Source organism: Pleurodeles waltl, chromosome 8 (assembly GCF_031143425.1).
Source record: "Pleurodeles waltl isolate 20211129_DDA chromosome 8, aPleWal1.hap1.20221129, whole genome shotgun sequence".
Taxonomy (NCBI): domain Eukaryota; kingdom Metazoa; phylum Chordata; class Amphibia; order Caudata; family Salamandridae; genus Pleurodeles; species Pleurodeles waltl.
In genome coordinates this window covers 1,422,118,878-1,422,134,618 of record NC_090447.1, presented here as the reverse complement: position 1 = coordinate 1,422,134,618, position 15,741 = coordinate 1,422,118,878, and the positions used below count along the sequence as shown (strand labels likewise).

General features: G+C 56.7%; 1 protein-coding gene across 4 annotated transcripts in view; it reads right to left on the bottom strand.

The window, feature by feature from the left end:
* LOC138248711 (E3 ubiquitin-protein ligase TTC3-like) overlaps nt 1–15,741 on the bottom strand; it is a 1,399,506-nt gene that overhangs the window by 124,282 nt on the left and 1,259,483 nt on the right. For all 4 annotated transcript variants that reach the window (XM_069202543.1, XM_069202544.1, XM_069202547.1 and 1 more), the window contains 2 exons: nt 15,322–15,423; nt 7,910–8,319 (listed from right to left, as the gene is read on the bottom strand). In XM_069202543.1, coding sequence (XP_069058644.1) covers nt 7,910–8,319; nt 15,322–15,423 — 512 coding nt within the window. The remainder of the gene's footprint in view (nt 1–7,909; nt 8,320–15,321; nt 15,424–15,741) is intronic.

Genomic DNA, 15,741 nt, shown 5'->3' with positions numbered 1-15,741 from the left:
ATTCAATCATTTGTTGCGATACAAACTGTACACCGTTATCCGTAACCAAACACTTGGGAATTCCCTCCCAATGAAAAATTTCTTTCAAGAATCCAATGACACTGGTAGTATTAGGTTCTCTCAAAAATTTGTACGAAATCCATTTGGAATGATAATCTACGGCAACTAACACATACCTCTTGCCTCCATTCATACCCCCTATTGGACCAATAAAATCCAACCCAAGCTTTTGCCAGGGTTTATCAGGAAAAGGTACAGGACATAACGGCACCTCCCTTGTATGCAAACTCTTATCTGCCCCCCTACAGTCACAGCAATTCCTAACTGCTACCTCCACTTCCGAGTCCATGCCCGGCCACCAATAGTACATTCGCAACCGTTTCCTTGTGCCGGTAATTCCCACATGTCCCTCATGAGCCAATTGAACTAATTTGTACCTTAATTCGCTAGAAGGTACTAGACGCTCCCCCCTCAAAACAAAACCATCTTCCACATTCAACTCATCTTTGACTTTGTCAAAAGGTCTCATCACTTCAGGAACGCGATTACCTCCAGGCCAACCCTCACAAATATACTGTTTAATTAGTAAAAGAGAATTATCCTTGTCCACAGCCTCCTTCCAAGCTTGTCTAGAAATAACCTCTCCCGAAACAAACATACCATCAATCATACCAACTACGACATCTTCATCTTCAGTTTGCTTATTCTCAATTGGAACACTAACAGGACACCTTGAAAGAAAATCTGCCCTGCCGTTATTTCCCCCAGAAATATGTTTCATTTTCATGTTGAATTCATATAACTTAGCTAATAACCTGGTCAATCTAGGACTGGTTTTATTAAAAACTTTTGGGGTCATTAAATGACGGGGGCACTGCCAACAGGCTGGCGGTGCCCCGCTGGGCATTCTGACCGCGGCGGTTTGACCGCGGTCAGAAGTGGAAAACCGGCGGTCTCCCGCCAGTTTTCCGCTGCCCATTTGAATCCTCCATGGCGGCGCAGCTCGCTGCGCCGCCATGGGGATTCTGACAGCCCATACCGCCATCCTGTTCGCCCATGAGAAGGGATGCCCTTTTGATTCCTGGCGGGGGTTCGCCCGCCAGGAACAGGATGGCGGTATGGGTTGTCGTGGGGCCCCTGGGGGCCCCTGCAGTGCCCATGCCAATGGCATGGGCACTGCAGGGGCCCCCGTAAGAGGGCCCCACTTTGAATTTCACTGTCTGCATTGCAGACAGTGAAATTCGCGACGGGTGCAACTGCACCCGTCGCACCTTCCCACTCCGCCGGCTCCATTCAGAGCCGGCGTCCTCGTGGGAAGGTTGTTTTCCACTGGGCTGGCGGGCGGCCTTTTGGCGGTCGCCCGCCAGCCCAGTGGAAAACCCAGAATCACCGCAGCGGTCTTATGACCGCGGAGCGGTGTTCTGGAGGGGGGAACTCTGGCGGGCGAATCACCCCCTTTATCATTCCACAAATAAACCAAAGGCTTGTGAACCGTGACTATAATAAATTCTCTCCCCCACACATATGTTGAAAAATGGTTAGCACCCCAAACACAAGCCAACGCCTCCCTCTCAATAGTCCTGTAATTCATCTCAGCCTTAGAGAGACGCCTGGACGCAAATGCGATGGTATGCTCCCTACCCTCCACCATTTGACTCAAAACGGCTCCCAGGCCAATTCCGCTCGCATCCACAGTAATAATAGAAGGTACACCCTCACTGAAAGGTTGAAGGGCAGGAGCCTTCATTATAAGATCTTTGAGTATTGAAAACGCTCGAATTTGCTCTTCTTGCCACTGAAATTTCTCCCCTTTCCTCAACATTTTCCTCAAAGGTTCAGTCTGATAAGCAAAGTACTGCACAAACCATGAGTAATATTCACAGAGACCCAGAAATGATTTCAATTGGTCTTTATCTTTAGGGGACGGAGAATTTTCAATTGCATCTAACAAATCCTTCTTGGGTAAAATTCCTTGGGCCGAAATCCTGTGTCCTAAATAATCAACTGAATAAACCATAAATTGACACTTCTCTTTTCTTACCGTGATCCCATCAGCCTCCAAAATTCCAATAACCTTGTCAAGTTTGTGTATATGTTCCTGAACTGTCTCTGAACCTATCAAAATATCATCCTGGTACTCCAACACACCATGCTCCTCACCAAACAGTTGATACATAAGTTTCTGGAATACAGATGCTGCAGACGCTAAACCAAACGGCATTTGCAGAAACCGGTAAGCGCCAAACGGTGTAAGAAATGTCATGAGACTACGAGATTCTTTACTCAACTCAACCTGATGATAGGCGGACTTTAGGTCAATCGAGGAAAATACTTTAATTCCCCCCAATTGCGCCAACAAGTTCTGAAATTTAGGCAACGGGAAACAATCTACCAAAATCTTCTTGTTCAAAGACCTCAAGTCCACACATAATCAAATCAAATCAAATCAAATCAAATCATTAACATTTATAAAGCGCGCTACTCACCCGTGCGGGTCTCAAGGCGCTAGGGGAAAAAGGGGGGCGTTATCGCTGTTCGAACAGCCAGGTCTTTAGGAGTCTCCGGAAAGCGGAGTGGTCCTGGGTGGTGGGGAGGGAGTTCCAGGTCTTGGCCACCAGGAAGGAGAAAGATCTCCCACCTGCCGTGGAGCGGCGGATGCGAGGGACAGCAGCGAGTGCGAGGCCAGAGGAGCGGAGGAGGCGGGTGGGGACGTAGAAGCTGAGGCGTCTGTTGAGGTATTCCGGTCCCTTGTCGTAGAGGGCTTTGTGTGCGTGGGTGAGAAGTCGGAAGGTGATCCTTTTGCTGACAGGGAGCCAATGCAGGTGTCTCAGGTGTGCGGAGATGTGGCTGCTGCGGGGTATGTCGAGGATGAGGCGGGCCGAGGCGTTTTGAATGCGTTGCAGGCGATTTTGGAGTTTGGCTGTGGTCCCGGCGTAGAGGGTGTTGCCGTAGTCCAGGCGGCTCGTGACGAGGGCGTGGGTCACGGTTTTTCTGGTGTCGGCGGGGATCCAGCGGAAGATCTTGCGGAGCATGCGGAGGGTGAGGAAGCAGGCGGAGGACACGGCGTTGACTTGCTTGGTCATGGTGAGAAGAGGGTCCAAGATGAAGCCGAGGTTGCGGGCGTGGTCTGTGGGGGTCGGTGCGGTGCCGAGGGCCGTGGGCCACCAGGAGTCGTCCCAGGCGGACGGGGTGTTGCCGAGGATGAGGACTTCCGTTTTTTCAGAGTTCAGCTTTAGGCGGCTGAGCCTCATCCAATCTGCGACGTCCTTCATATCCTCTTGTAGGTTGGTCTTGGCGCTGGCGGGGTCCTTGGTGAGGGAGAGTATAAGTTGGGTGTCGTCGGCGTAGGAGGTGATGATGATGTCGTGCTTGCGTACGATGTTGGCGAGGGGGCTCATGTAGACATTGAAGAGTGTCGGGCTGAGTGATGAGCCTTGGGGTACGCCGCAGATGATCTCGGTGGGTTCTGAGCGAAACGGAGGGAGGTAAACTCTTTGGGAACGGTTTGAGAGGAAGGAGGCGATCCAGTCCAGGGCCTGGCCTTGGATCCCGGTGGAGCGGAGGCGGGTGATTAGGGTGCGGTGACAGACGGTGTCAAAGGCAGCCGAGAGGTCGAGCAGAATGAGGGCGACTGTTTCACCGTTGTCCATCAGGGTTCTGATGTCGTCAGTGACTGAGATGAGGGCGGTTTCAGTGCTGTGGTTGGCTCGGAATCCGGTTTGTGAGGGGTCGAGCAGGTTGTGGTCTTCCAGGAAGGTGGTCCGCTGTTTGTTGACGGTCTTCTCTATTACTTTGGCTGGGAAAGGCAGAAGAGAGATGGGGCGGACGTTTTTTAGGTCGCTCGGGTCAGCCGTAGGTTTCTTTAGTAGGGCGTTGACTTCGGCGTGTTTCCAGCATTCGGGGAAGGTAGCAGAAGAAAAAGAAGAGTTGATGACGGTCTGGAGGTGCGGGGCGATGATGTCGTCGGCTTTGTTAAAGATGAAGTGCGGGCAGGGGTCCGAAGGGGCGCCGGAGTGGATAGAGTTCATGATGGATTTGGTTTCTTCCGTGTTGATGTGGGACCAGTTGTTGAGGGTGATGGCCGTGGATGCCGGTTCGGTGGTGTATGGTTGGGTCTGGTGTCCGAAGCTGTCGTGGAGGTCGCTAATCTTGCGATGGAAGAAAGTGGCGAGGGATTCGCACAGATGCTGTGAGGGTGTGACGGCGTTGGCGTTGGGGTTGGAGAACTCCTTGACGATGCTGAAGAGTTCTCTGCTGTTGTGTCTGTTTTTGTCCAGTCTGTCGGTGAAAAAGTTCCTTTTGGCAGCGCGGATCAGGTGGTGGTGTTCGCGGGTAGCGTTCTTGAGGGCGGTCATGTTGTCAGCGGTGCGGTCCTTGCGCCAGGCTTTCTCAAGGGCGCGACAAGTTTTCTTTGATTCTTTGAGGGTGTCAGAGAACCAGAGAGGTTTTTTGGTGTTGGTCTGTCGATGCGTGCGTTTGAGGGGAGCAAGGATGTCTGCGCAGTTGGAGATCCAGTTTGTGAGGTTGAGGGCTGCGTCGTTGGGGTCGGTGGTGAGGGTGGGTTGGTTGGCGGCGAGTGCGGAGAAGAGTTGCTCTTCGGGGATCTTGTTGATCTCCGTGTCTCCTGATTTCTTAACCGCCACTACAATCGGAGACACCCATTGAGATGAATCAGCTGGCTCAATAACCCTTTCTGCGCATAATTCACACAGGTGATCTTTCAACTTTCCTCTAATACTCAAAGGTACATTCCGCACTTTATGCACCACAGGTACAGCACCAGGTTTAAGAACAATTTTATGTTCATACCCCTTTACCAAACCAAGTCTGTCTCTGAAAATAGTTGAATGTTTATCAAGAACATCTTGAAGAGAATCTAACTTCAAGTCAATTTTCTCAACCAAAGTGATTGGTTGGTCTGTACCTGGTCTGAGAACCATTCCAAACTGCCCTTGGTCTGTCCACCCCAAAATGTTGTACCCTCTCTTTGCCACGTAAACTTTAGTATTAATGGTTTTATATTGGTAACAAACCTTCTCAACATAATACCCCATCATATCTATTTATTGACCATCAAATGCTACAGTTTTTATATCAGGCGGCAGTAAGGTGAGATCATTCCAATTCAAATGGTAATTCACATCCGAAACAATGGTTATGGGTGAACCAGAATCTACTGTAACATCTAACACTGCATCACCTATTTTGATTTCACACACAGGATCTTTCGAAGGATTGCAACTAGTATTACGGTCATGCATAGTATCAACAATCAAAACACACCTTTTCATAAGGTCAACTTCATTATCCTCTGTCTGCCATGAGGAGTGTTGCTGCTCAACCATCATGACTTTTTGCGATTGTTTACAGACTCATGCAAAATGGCCTGTTTTCTTGCATTTCATACATACTTACCCTAATGCAGGACAATTAACTGCATTGGCTACATGTGACTTAGAGCCACACCTATAACAAAGTAAACCCTTAGTATTACTTTTCTTAGACTCTGATGTAGCAGACACAATTGTTTTGGATTTTGGGAAGACCATGTTCACATTTTCTACTAAGTTCATTTTTGTTTTACTCAGTTCTTTAGAAGCTAATACAGAACGCTCAATACCTCTGGCTATTTCTATTGTTACATTCAGGGATGGGTTCCTACAACATAATTTTTTTTCTTTCATTCTAATATCAAAACAGTTCACTACTAATTGATCCCTAAGGTATTGATCTAAGGGGCCTATAAATTCACAAGTGGAAGCTAATACCCTGAGCTCAGCTATAAAATTGTCAACCGACTCATGTTGAAGTTGCTTCCGAGTAAAAAACTTGTGTCTCTCAACAATGATGCTAAGATAGTCTTTAAAATGATTTTCTAGCCTATTGACAGCTTCCGTGAAAACATCCCAATGATCAGTGGACAAAGGTATAACTTGGGGTAAGTGGTCAAAAATTCTTTGTCCTTCTGTTCCCAGGCAATTGTACAAAATCGCTTTCTTCCGAATAGCAGAAAAATTTGATCCATCAATCGATACCAAATAACTTTCAAAAGATTTAAACCAGTGGTGCCATTTCAGTGTGGGAATGCCAGGTTCAGGTAAAAATGCCACCGGTAAATTTGCCGTTTGCATGGTAAAATTAACGAACTGCTTACATTAAGGTGTGCGAATCGCTGAAAACATGGAGAACCAGGTAGAATTAGTGCATTTAGGATGTGAGCGTTACCGTGAAATTAACTTGCACCACAACCGTTTGTTTGAATAAGGACAGCTAATAACTGAGAACTTGCAGAGACACTCCAGTTTGCTTTCTTTAAGGTGTGTGGGTCACCGTAAAATTGACTCACAAAACAACAGTTTAACTAACAGTGTACGAATTACTGAAAATTTGCAAAGAAACCCCAACTGCAAACGCTCCTATAATTTTCCTTAAGATGCTTGAAATAAAGTGTGCGAATCACTGAAAACTCGCAGGAACACTTCAACTGCATACGGTCCTATTATCTTCCATAAGATGCTTGAATTAAAGTGTGCGAATCACTGAAAACTCGCAGTAACACTCCAACTGTCACTGAAGAATTATCCAGCCGCAGGCAAATCTCAAAGACTCACCAGACCATTGTAAATTGTAAATTAGTTCTTGAAAATTAAGCAGAATGCGAGATGCAAGACTTCTAAACGCGAAGCTTGCACAGAGAAACTCTTTCGAAGTCTATCTGGACAGTAACTATGACAACTGTGCTGCGAAGAAGCTGGCACACGGGCCCAGATCAAGAATGCACGGAGTGAGGAAGTATAGCAACGGTAACTATGGTAGCTATGTCACGCAGGAATAAAGCGCACGGGCTCAGATTGAAAAATGCCGGTAAAAATTTATTAACTGTGTCACTAGCAAGAAATACGCGTTGCCATAAATCAAGTCACTAGCGAGACATACGCGTTGCCATAAATCAAGATATGAGCCTTTAAATAAACAGCGCTGGGGGAAGTCGATTGAACAAATTAAATTATTTAAGCAAATATTTACGAGTCTCCACCGAATTCACAATGCACAGATGGAAACGTACTCTGAAAAAACTTGCCTTTCACTTCCGAACGTAAACATTATTACCTTACAGGAACAAGTAAAAGAAACGGCTGCGAGGACAGGTGAAAAAACTTGTACATGCGTAGGTTCCGTTGTTCTGTTGGTGTTGATTCAACTCCACTCGTCGCCAAATTATGTAGTATCCGAAGTGAAGAAGAAAAGCCGCAGGCAAACGGTTCTTGAAAAGCGAGGTTTATTTCCTCATGTCAACACCAACGTCCTCAGCAGCCATCCACAGGAGGATCGACATCTCAACTGACACCGATGGAATGCTGCTGAGGTCACCAGAATACATAGAAGGCAACCTTCCATAAAGGTTCACTGCCACTTAAAATAATAATAATAATTAAACATAACACTTCTCCATCCGCTCAAAGACAGGAATTAAGAGCCATAACTCTGTTATTCTGACACCAGTCCACTGACTGAATTAGCATGCATTTGGTGGCAGGTAGAGCAGGCATCAGAGTTGTGGTTCAACCACTAGGATCCACAAGTGCCTTTAGGCTGTACCCAATATTGTGTGTGACACAGCCCATAAAAACAGTAATCTCTCAGGACCTGACATCTGTGGTGCAGAGATAAAGATACTGATGCCAAGGGCACACTGCGGATAGCATTCCTATGCATTACATTCAATGACAATTAGGTGGCTTCATAGATGAAGCCCTTTCAACACAACCTAGAATTCAGTGTTTGAATTTGAATTATTTACAGATAAAGTTAGATACCTTGAGATATAGTTAAATAAAAAGTTTTCATTAGAAACATACAGTAATCAAAGTGCTTAAAATAAGAGAACTGTATTCCATATATTTCTTACCGACCATAGTGTGGAAATATAGCTTTCAGATGAGCAATTATCTTATCAAATGGATTCTTTGTTTCCGTCTTTATGGCGCTCAAGTTTAATGACTGGGGAGACTGCTGTTGAACATGAGACAGCAATTTGCTTCCACTGACATCTGGATTTGTCTCCCTTGATTGCAAAGTCTTGCTGCAAGAAGACTGTTCAGAAGATCTTTCTACAGGAATGTAAGGAATCTCAACTGAAGCATGAATCAAATGATTTGATCCCGCAGAAAATTCATTGTTGCTTCCAGTCTGTTTGGTAATGCAGGGTTGCACTGAACCCTGACCATAGGAACTTAGACACCCAGTATTATGTAGCTGAGAAAAGGAGGAGGAAAATGTAATACTTGGATCACCATTCGAAGCATTGCCTTGCATCTTCTGTAAAGCAAACAAAGAAAGTTCAATGAATCAGTGTGTGGGCGAGGGATGGGAAGAGGGAGGGTGGGAGGGATGGGAAGAGGGAGGGTGGGAGGGAGGGAAAGAGGGAGGGTGGGAGGGAGGGTGGGTGGTAGGGATGGGAAAAGGGAGGGTGGGAGGGAGGGATGGGAAAAGGGAGGGTGGGAGGGAGGGATGGGAAAAGGGAGGGTGGGAGGGAGGGATGGGAAAAGGGAGGGTGGCAGGGAGGGATGGGGAAAGGGAGGGTGGGAGGGATGGGAAAAGGGAGGGAGGGAGGTCGGGATGGGAAAAGGGAGGGTGGGAGGTCGGGATGGGAAAAGGGAGGGTGGGAGGTCGGGATGGGAAAAGGGAGGGTGGGAGGTCGGGATGGGAAAAGGGAGGGTGGGAGGTCGGGATGGGAAAAGGGAGGGTGGGAGGTCGGGATGGGAAAAGGGAGGGTGGGAGGTCGGGATGGGAAAAGGGAGGGTGGGAGGGAGGGATGGGGCGAGGGAGGGAGGGAGGGAGGGATGGGGCGAGGGAGGGTGGGAGGGAGGGATGGGGCGAGGGAGGGAGGGAGGGATGGGGCGAGGGAGGGAGGGATGGGGCGAGGGAGGGTGGGAGGGAGGGATGGAGGGAGGGATGGGGCGAGGGAGGGATGGGGCGAGGGAGGGTGGGAGGGAGGGATGGGGCGAGGGAGGGTGGGAGGGAGGAATGGGGCGAGGGAGGGTGGGCGGGAGGAATGGGGCGAGGGAGGGTGGGCGGGAGGAATGGGGCGAGGGAGGGTGGGCGGGAGGGATGGGGCGAGGGAGGGTGGGCGGGAGGGATGGGGCGAGGGTGGGAGGGAGGGATGGGGCGAGGGTGGGAGGGATGGGGCGAGGGAGGGTGGGAGGGAGGGATGGGGATAGGGAGGGTGGGAGGGATGGAGGGATGGGGCGAGGGAGGGTGGGAGAGATGGAGGGATGGGGCGAGGGAGGGTGGGAGAGATGGAGGGATGGGCGAGGGAGGGTGGGAGGGATGGGGCGAGGGAGGGTGGGAGGGATGGAGGGAGGGATGGGGCGAGGGAGGAATGGGGCGAGGGAGGGTGGGAGGGATGGAGGGACGGGGCGAGGGAGGGTGGGAGGGATGGAGGGACGGGGCGAGGGAGGGTGGGAGGGATGGAGGGACGGGGCGAGGGAGGGTGGGAGGGAGGGATGGGGCGAGGGAGGGTGGGAGGGAGGGAGGGATGGGGCGAGGGAGGGTGGGAGGGAGGGAGGGATGGGGCGAGGGAGGGTGGGAGGGAGGGATGGATGGGGCGAGGGAGGGTAGGAGGGAGGTATGGATGGGGCAAGGGAGGGTGGGATGGATGGGGCGAGGGAGGGTGGGAGGGATGGATGGGGCGAGGGAGGGTGGGAGGGAGGGATGGATGGGGCGAGAATGGGGCGAGGGAGGGTGAGAGGGAGGGTGAGAGGGAATGGGGCGAGGGAGGGTGGGTGAGAGGGAATGGGGCGAGGGAATGGGGCGAGGGAGGGTGGGTGGGAGGAGGGGGGAGGGAATGGGGCGAGGGAGGGTGGGTGGGAGGAGGGGGGAGGGAATGGGGCGAGGGAGGGTGGAAGGGAGGAGGGAATGGGGGGAGGGTGGAAGGGAGGAGGGAATGGGGCGAGGGAGGGTGGGAGGGAGGGAATGGGGCGAGGGAGGGTGGGAGGGAGGGAATGGGGCGAGGGAGGGTGGGAGGGAGGGAATGGGGCGAGGGTGGGTGGGAGGGAGGGAATGGGGCGAGGGTGGGTGGGTGGGAGGGAATGGGGCGAGGGTGGGTGGGTGGGAGGGAATGGGGCGAGGGTGGGTGGGTGGGAGGGAATGGGGCGAGGGAGGGTGGGTGGGAGGGAATGGGGCGAGGGAGGGTGGGAGGGAGGGAATGGGGCGAGGGTGGGTGGGAGGGTGGGAATGGGGCGAGGGTGGGTGGGAGGGAGGGAATGGGGCGAGGGTGGGTGGGAGGGAGGGAATGGGGCGAGGGAGGGTGGGAGGGAGGGAATGGGGCGAGGGAGGGTGGGAGGGAGGGAATGGGGCGAGGGAGGGTGGGTGGGAGGGAATGGGGCGAGGGAGGGTGGGTGGGAGGGAGGGAATGGGGCGAGGGAGGGTGGGTGGGAGGGAGGGAATGGGGCGAGGGAGGGTGGGTGGGAGGGAGGGAATGGGGCGAGGGAGGGTGGGAGGGAGGGAATGGGGCGAGGGAGGGTGGGTGGGAGGGAGGGAATGGGGCGAGGGAGGGTGGGTGGGAGGGAGGGAATGGGGCGAGGGAGGGTGGGAGGGAGGGAATGGGGCGAGGGAGGGTGGGTGGGAGGGAGGGAATGGGGCGAGGGAGGGTGGGTGGGAGGGAGGGAATGGGGCGAGGGAGGGTGGGTGGGAGGGAGGGAATGGGGCGAGGGAGGGTGGGTGGGAGGGAGGGAATGGGGCGAGGGAGGGTGGGTGGGAGGGAGGGAATGGGGCGAGGGAGGGAATGGGGCGAGGGAGGGTGGGTGGGAGGGAGGGAATGGGTCGAGGGAGGATGGGTGGGAGGGAGGGAATGGGTCGAGGGAGGATGGGTGGGAGGGAGGGAGGGTGGGAGGGAGGGAATGGGGCGAGGGAGGGTGGGTGGGAGGGAATGGGGCGAGGGAGGGTGGGTGGGAGGGAGGGAATGGGGCGAGGGAGGGTGGGTGGGAGGGAGGGAATGGGGCGAGGGAGGGTGGGTGGGAGGGAGGGAATGGGGCGAGGGAGGGTGGGTGGGAGGGAGGGAATGGGGCGAGGGAGGGTGGGTGGGAGGGAATGGGGCGAGGGAGGGTGGGTGGGAGGGAATGGGGCGAGGGAGGGTGGGTGGGAGAGAATGGGGCGAGGGAGGGTGGGTGGGAGGGAGGGAATGGGGCGAGGGAGGGTGGGAGGGAGGAGGGATGGGGCATGGGAGGGTGGGAGGGAGGAGGGATGGGGCATGGGAGGGTGGGAGGGAGGAGGGATGGGGCATGGGAGGGTGGGAGGGAGGAGGGATGGGGCATGGGAGGGTGGGAGGGAGGAGGGATGGGGCATGGGAGGGTGGGAGGGAGGAGGGATGGGGCATGGGAGGGTGGGAGGGAGGGAGGAATGGGGGAGGGAGGAATGGGGCGAGGGAGGGTGGGAGGGAGGAGGGAATGAGGCGAGGGAGGGTGGGAGGAGGGAATGGGGCGAGGGAGGGTGGGAGGGAGGGAGGGAATGGGGCGAGGGAGGGTGGGAGGGAGGGAGGGAATGGGGCGAGGGAGGGTGGGAGGGAGGGAGGGAATGGGGCGAGGGTGGGAGGGAGGGAGGGAATGGGGCGAGGGAGGGTGGGAGGGAGGGAGGGAGGGTGGGAATGGGGCGAAGGAGGGTGGGAGGGAGGGAGGGAATGGGGCGAGGGAGGGTGGGAGGAGTGGAATGGGGCATGGGAGGGTGGGAGGGAGGAGTGGAATGGGGCATGGGAGGGTGGGAGGGAGGAGTGGAATGGGGCATGGGAGGGTGGGAGGGAGGAGTGGAATGGGGCATGGGAGGGTGGGAGGGAGGAGTGGAATGGGGCATGGGAGGGTGGGAGGGAGGAGGGAATGGGGCATGGGAGGGAGGAGGGAATGGGGCATGGGAGGGTGGGAGGGAGGAGGGAATGGGGCATGGGAGGGTGGGAGGGAGGAGGGAATGGGGCAAGGGAGGGTGGGAGGGAGGAGGGAATGGGGCAAGGGAGGGTGGGAGGGAGGAGGGAATGGGGCAAGGGAGGGTGGGAGGGAGGAGGGAATGGGGCAAGGGAGGGTGGGAGGGAGGAGGGAATGGGGCAAGGGAGGGTGGGAGGGAGGAGGGAATGGGGCAAGGGAGGGTGGGAGGGAGGAGGGATGGGGCAAGCGAGGGTGGGAGGGAGGAGGGATGGGGCAAGCGAGGGTGGGAGGGAGGAGGGATGGGGCAAGGGAGGGTGGGAGGGAGGAGGGATGGGGCAAGGGAGGGTGGGAGGGAGGAGGGATGGGGCAAGGGAGGGTGGGAGGGAGGAGGGATGGGGCAAGGGAGGGAGGAGGGATGGGGCAAGGGAGGGTGGGAGGGAGGAGGGATGGGGCAAGGGAGGGTGGGAGGGAGGAGGGATGGGGCAAGGGAGGGAGGAGGGATGGGGCAAGGGAGGGTGGGAGGGAGGAGGGATGGGGCAAGGGAGGGTGGGAGGGAGGAGGGATGGGGCAAGGGAGGGTGGGAGGGAGGAGGGATGGGGCAAGGGAGGGTGGGAGGAGGGATGGGGCAAGGGAGGGTGGGAGGGGGGAGGGATGGGGCAAGGGAGGGTGGGAGGGATGGGGCAAGGGAGTGTGGGAGGGGGAGGGATGGGGCAAGGGAGGGTGGGAGGGGGGAGGGATGGGGCAAGGGAGGGTGGGAGGGGGAGGGATGGGGCAAGGGAGGGATGGGGCAAGGGAGGGTGGGAGGGGGGAGGGATGGGGTAAGGGAGGGTGGGAGGGGGATGGGGCAAGGGAGGGTGGGAGGGAGGGGGATGGGGCAAGGGAGGGTGGGAGGGAGGGGGATGGGGCAAGGGAGGGTGGGAGGGGGGATGGGGATGGGGCAAGGAAGGGTAGGAGGGGGGAGGGGGATGGGGCAAGGGAGGGTGGGAGGGAGGAGGGATGGGGCAAGGGAGGGTGGGAGGGAGGAGGGATGGGGCAAGGGAGGGTGGGAGGGAGGAGGGATGGGGCAAGGGAGGGTGGGAGGGATGGAGGAGGGATGGTGGGAGGGATGGAGGAGGGATGGGGGGAGGGTGGGAGGGATGGGGCAAGGGAGGGTGGGTGGGAGGGATGGGGCAAGGGAGGGTGGGTGGGAGGGATGGGGCAAGGGAGGGTGGGTGGGAGGGATGGGGCAAGGGAGGGTGGGAGGGAGGAGGGATGGGGCAAGGGAGGGAGGAGGGATGGAGCAAGGGAGGGAGGGAGGAGGGATGGGGCAAGGGAGGGTGGGAGGAGGGATGGGGCAAGGGAGGGTGGGAGGGAGGGAGGAGGGATGGGGCAAGGGAGGGTGGGAGGGAGGGAGGAGGGATGGGGCAAGGGAGGGTGGGAGGGAGGAGGGATGGGGCAAGGGAGGGTGGGAGGGAGGAGGGATGGGGCAAGGGAGGGTGGGAGGGAGGAGGGATGGGGCAAGGGAGGGTGGGAGGGAGGAGGGATGGGGCAAGGGAGGGTGGGAGGGAGGAGGGATGGGGCAAGGGAGGGATGGGGCAAGGGAGGGTGGGAGGGGGGAGGGATGGGGCAAGGGAGGGTGGGCGGGGGGAGGGATGGGGCAAGGGAGGGTGGGCGGGGGTAGGGATGGGGCAAGGGAGGGTGGGAGGGGGGATGGGGCAAGGGAGGGTGGGAGGGAGGGGGGATGGGGCAAGGGAGGGTGGGAGGGAGGGGGGATGGGGCAAGGGAGGGTGGGAGGGAGGGGGGATGGGGCAAGGGAGGGTGGGAGGGAGGGGGGATGGGGCAAGGGAGGGTGGGAGGGAGGGGGGATGGGGCAAGGGAGGGTGGGAGGGAGGGGGGATGGGGCAAGGGAGGGTGGGAGGGAGGAGGGATGGGGCAAGGGAGGGTGGGAGGGAGGAGGGATGGGGCAAGGGAGGGTGGGAGGGAGGAGGGATGGGGCAAGGGAGGGTGGGAGGGATGGGGCGAGGGAGGGTGGGAGGGAGGAGGGATGGGGCGAGGGAGGGTGGGAGGGAGGAGGGATGGGGCGAGGGAGGGTGGGAGGGAGGAGGGATGGGAGGGAGGAGGGATGGGGCGAGGGAGGGTGGGAGGGAGGAGGGATGGGGCGAGGGAGGGATGGGGCGAGGGAGGGAGGAGGGATGGGGCAAGGGAGGGTGGGAGGGAGGAGGGATGGGGCAAGGGAGGGTGGGAGGGAGGAGGGATGGGGCAAGGGAGGGTGGGAGGGATGGGGCAAGGGAGGGTGGGAGGGAGGAGGGATGGGGCAAGGGAGGGTGGGAGGGAGGAGGGATGGGGCAAGGGAGGGTGGGAGGGAGGGAGGAGGGATGGGGCAAGGGTGGGAGGGAGGAGGGATGGGGCAAGGGAGGGTGGGAGGGAGGAGGGATGGGGCAAGGGAGGGTGGGAGGGAGGAGGGATGGGGCAAGGGAGGGTGGGAGGGAGGAGGGATGGGGCAAGGGAGGGTGGGAGGGAGGAGGGATGGGGCAAGGGAGGTAAGAGGGCTGGGGCAAGGGAGGTAAGAGGGCTGGGGCAAGGGAGGGATGGGGCAAGGGAGGGAGGAGGAATGGGAGGGGTTGGGAGGGGGTTAGAGGGTGGCTGGGAGGGGTTGGGAGGGTGGCTGGGAGGGTTTGGGAGGGTGGCTGGGAGGGTTTGGGAGTGTGGCTAGCAGGGTTTAGGAGGGTGGGAGGGTGGCTGGCAGGGTTTGGGAGGGTGGCTGGCAGGGTTTGGGAGGGTGGGAGGGTGGCTGGCAGGGTTTGGGAGGGTGGCTGGCAGGGTTTGGGAGGGTGGGAGGGTGGCTGGCAGGGTTTGGGAGGGTGGGAGGGTGGCTGGCAGGGTTTGGGAGGGTGGCTGGGAGGGTGGCTGGGACGGTTTAGGAGGGTGGCTGGGACGGTGTGGGAGGGTGGCTTGGAGGGTTTGGGAGGGAGAGAGGGTGGCTGGGAGGGTTTGGGAGGGAGGGAGGATGGCTGGGAGGGTTTGGGAGGGTGGCGGGAAGAGTGGGGGGAAGTGTGGGGGGGAAGGCTGGAGGGAAGAGTGGGGGGAAGGGTGCTTGGGAGGGTGGGGGTGAGTGTTTGGGAGGGTGGGGGAGGGTGAGTGGAATGGTTTTGGAGTGTGGGGGAGGGGGGTGAGAGTGGGTGGCCAGCGAGATAAGGGGGCGAAGGGGGGGCGAGGGACGGAAGGGGGCAAGGAAAAAGGGGGCAGGGATTAAAGGAAAGAAGGGGCAGGTTAGAACGGAGGGGGGGTAGAGAAGAAAAGGAGGGGGCAAGGAAGGAAGGAGGGGGCAGGGAACAAAGGAAGGTGGAGAGTAGGGACGAAAAGATAGGAGTGGGTGGGCTACTGAAAAAAACACTAATAAACTTAAGAGACAGAGTCCTTGCATACTTACAGGTAGCTGGAGCGGAGAATAAATGATTGCAACCTGCACTGGCTGAAGACTACTAAGCTTTACGCCGCTTCTTACCAAACAGCATCGCTCTTCAAACTGTGACTGAAAAAACATAAGAGAAATAACGGTTGTCGGTTTAAGATTGATAGTTATTTTAAGACATATTAATGTTCATATTTTATATAATTCTCACACCACACTTAAAATACGCTGTTCGAAACAGTGACTACTTTAAAGTAAAACTTTCCAGGGGTTCCCTAAGAGGCTTGACAGAGGCAATAATAGGTAATACTAATGCTCTATTTGTGGTAGTGTGGTCGATCAGTTAGGCTTATCAGAGGGTAGTGTTAAGTATTTGTTGTACACACAAGGCAATAAATGAGAACAAACACTCAATGACTTAACTCCAGGCCAATAGGT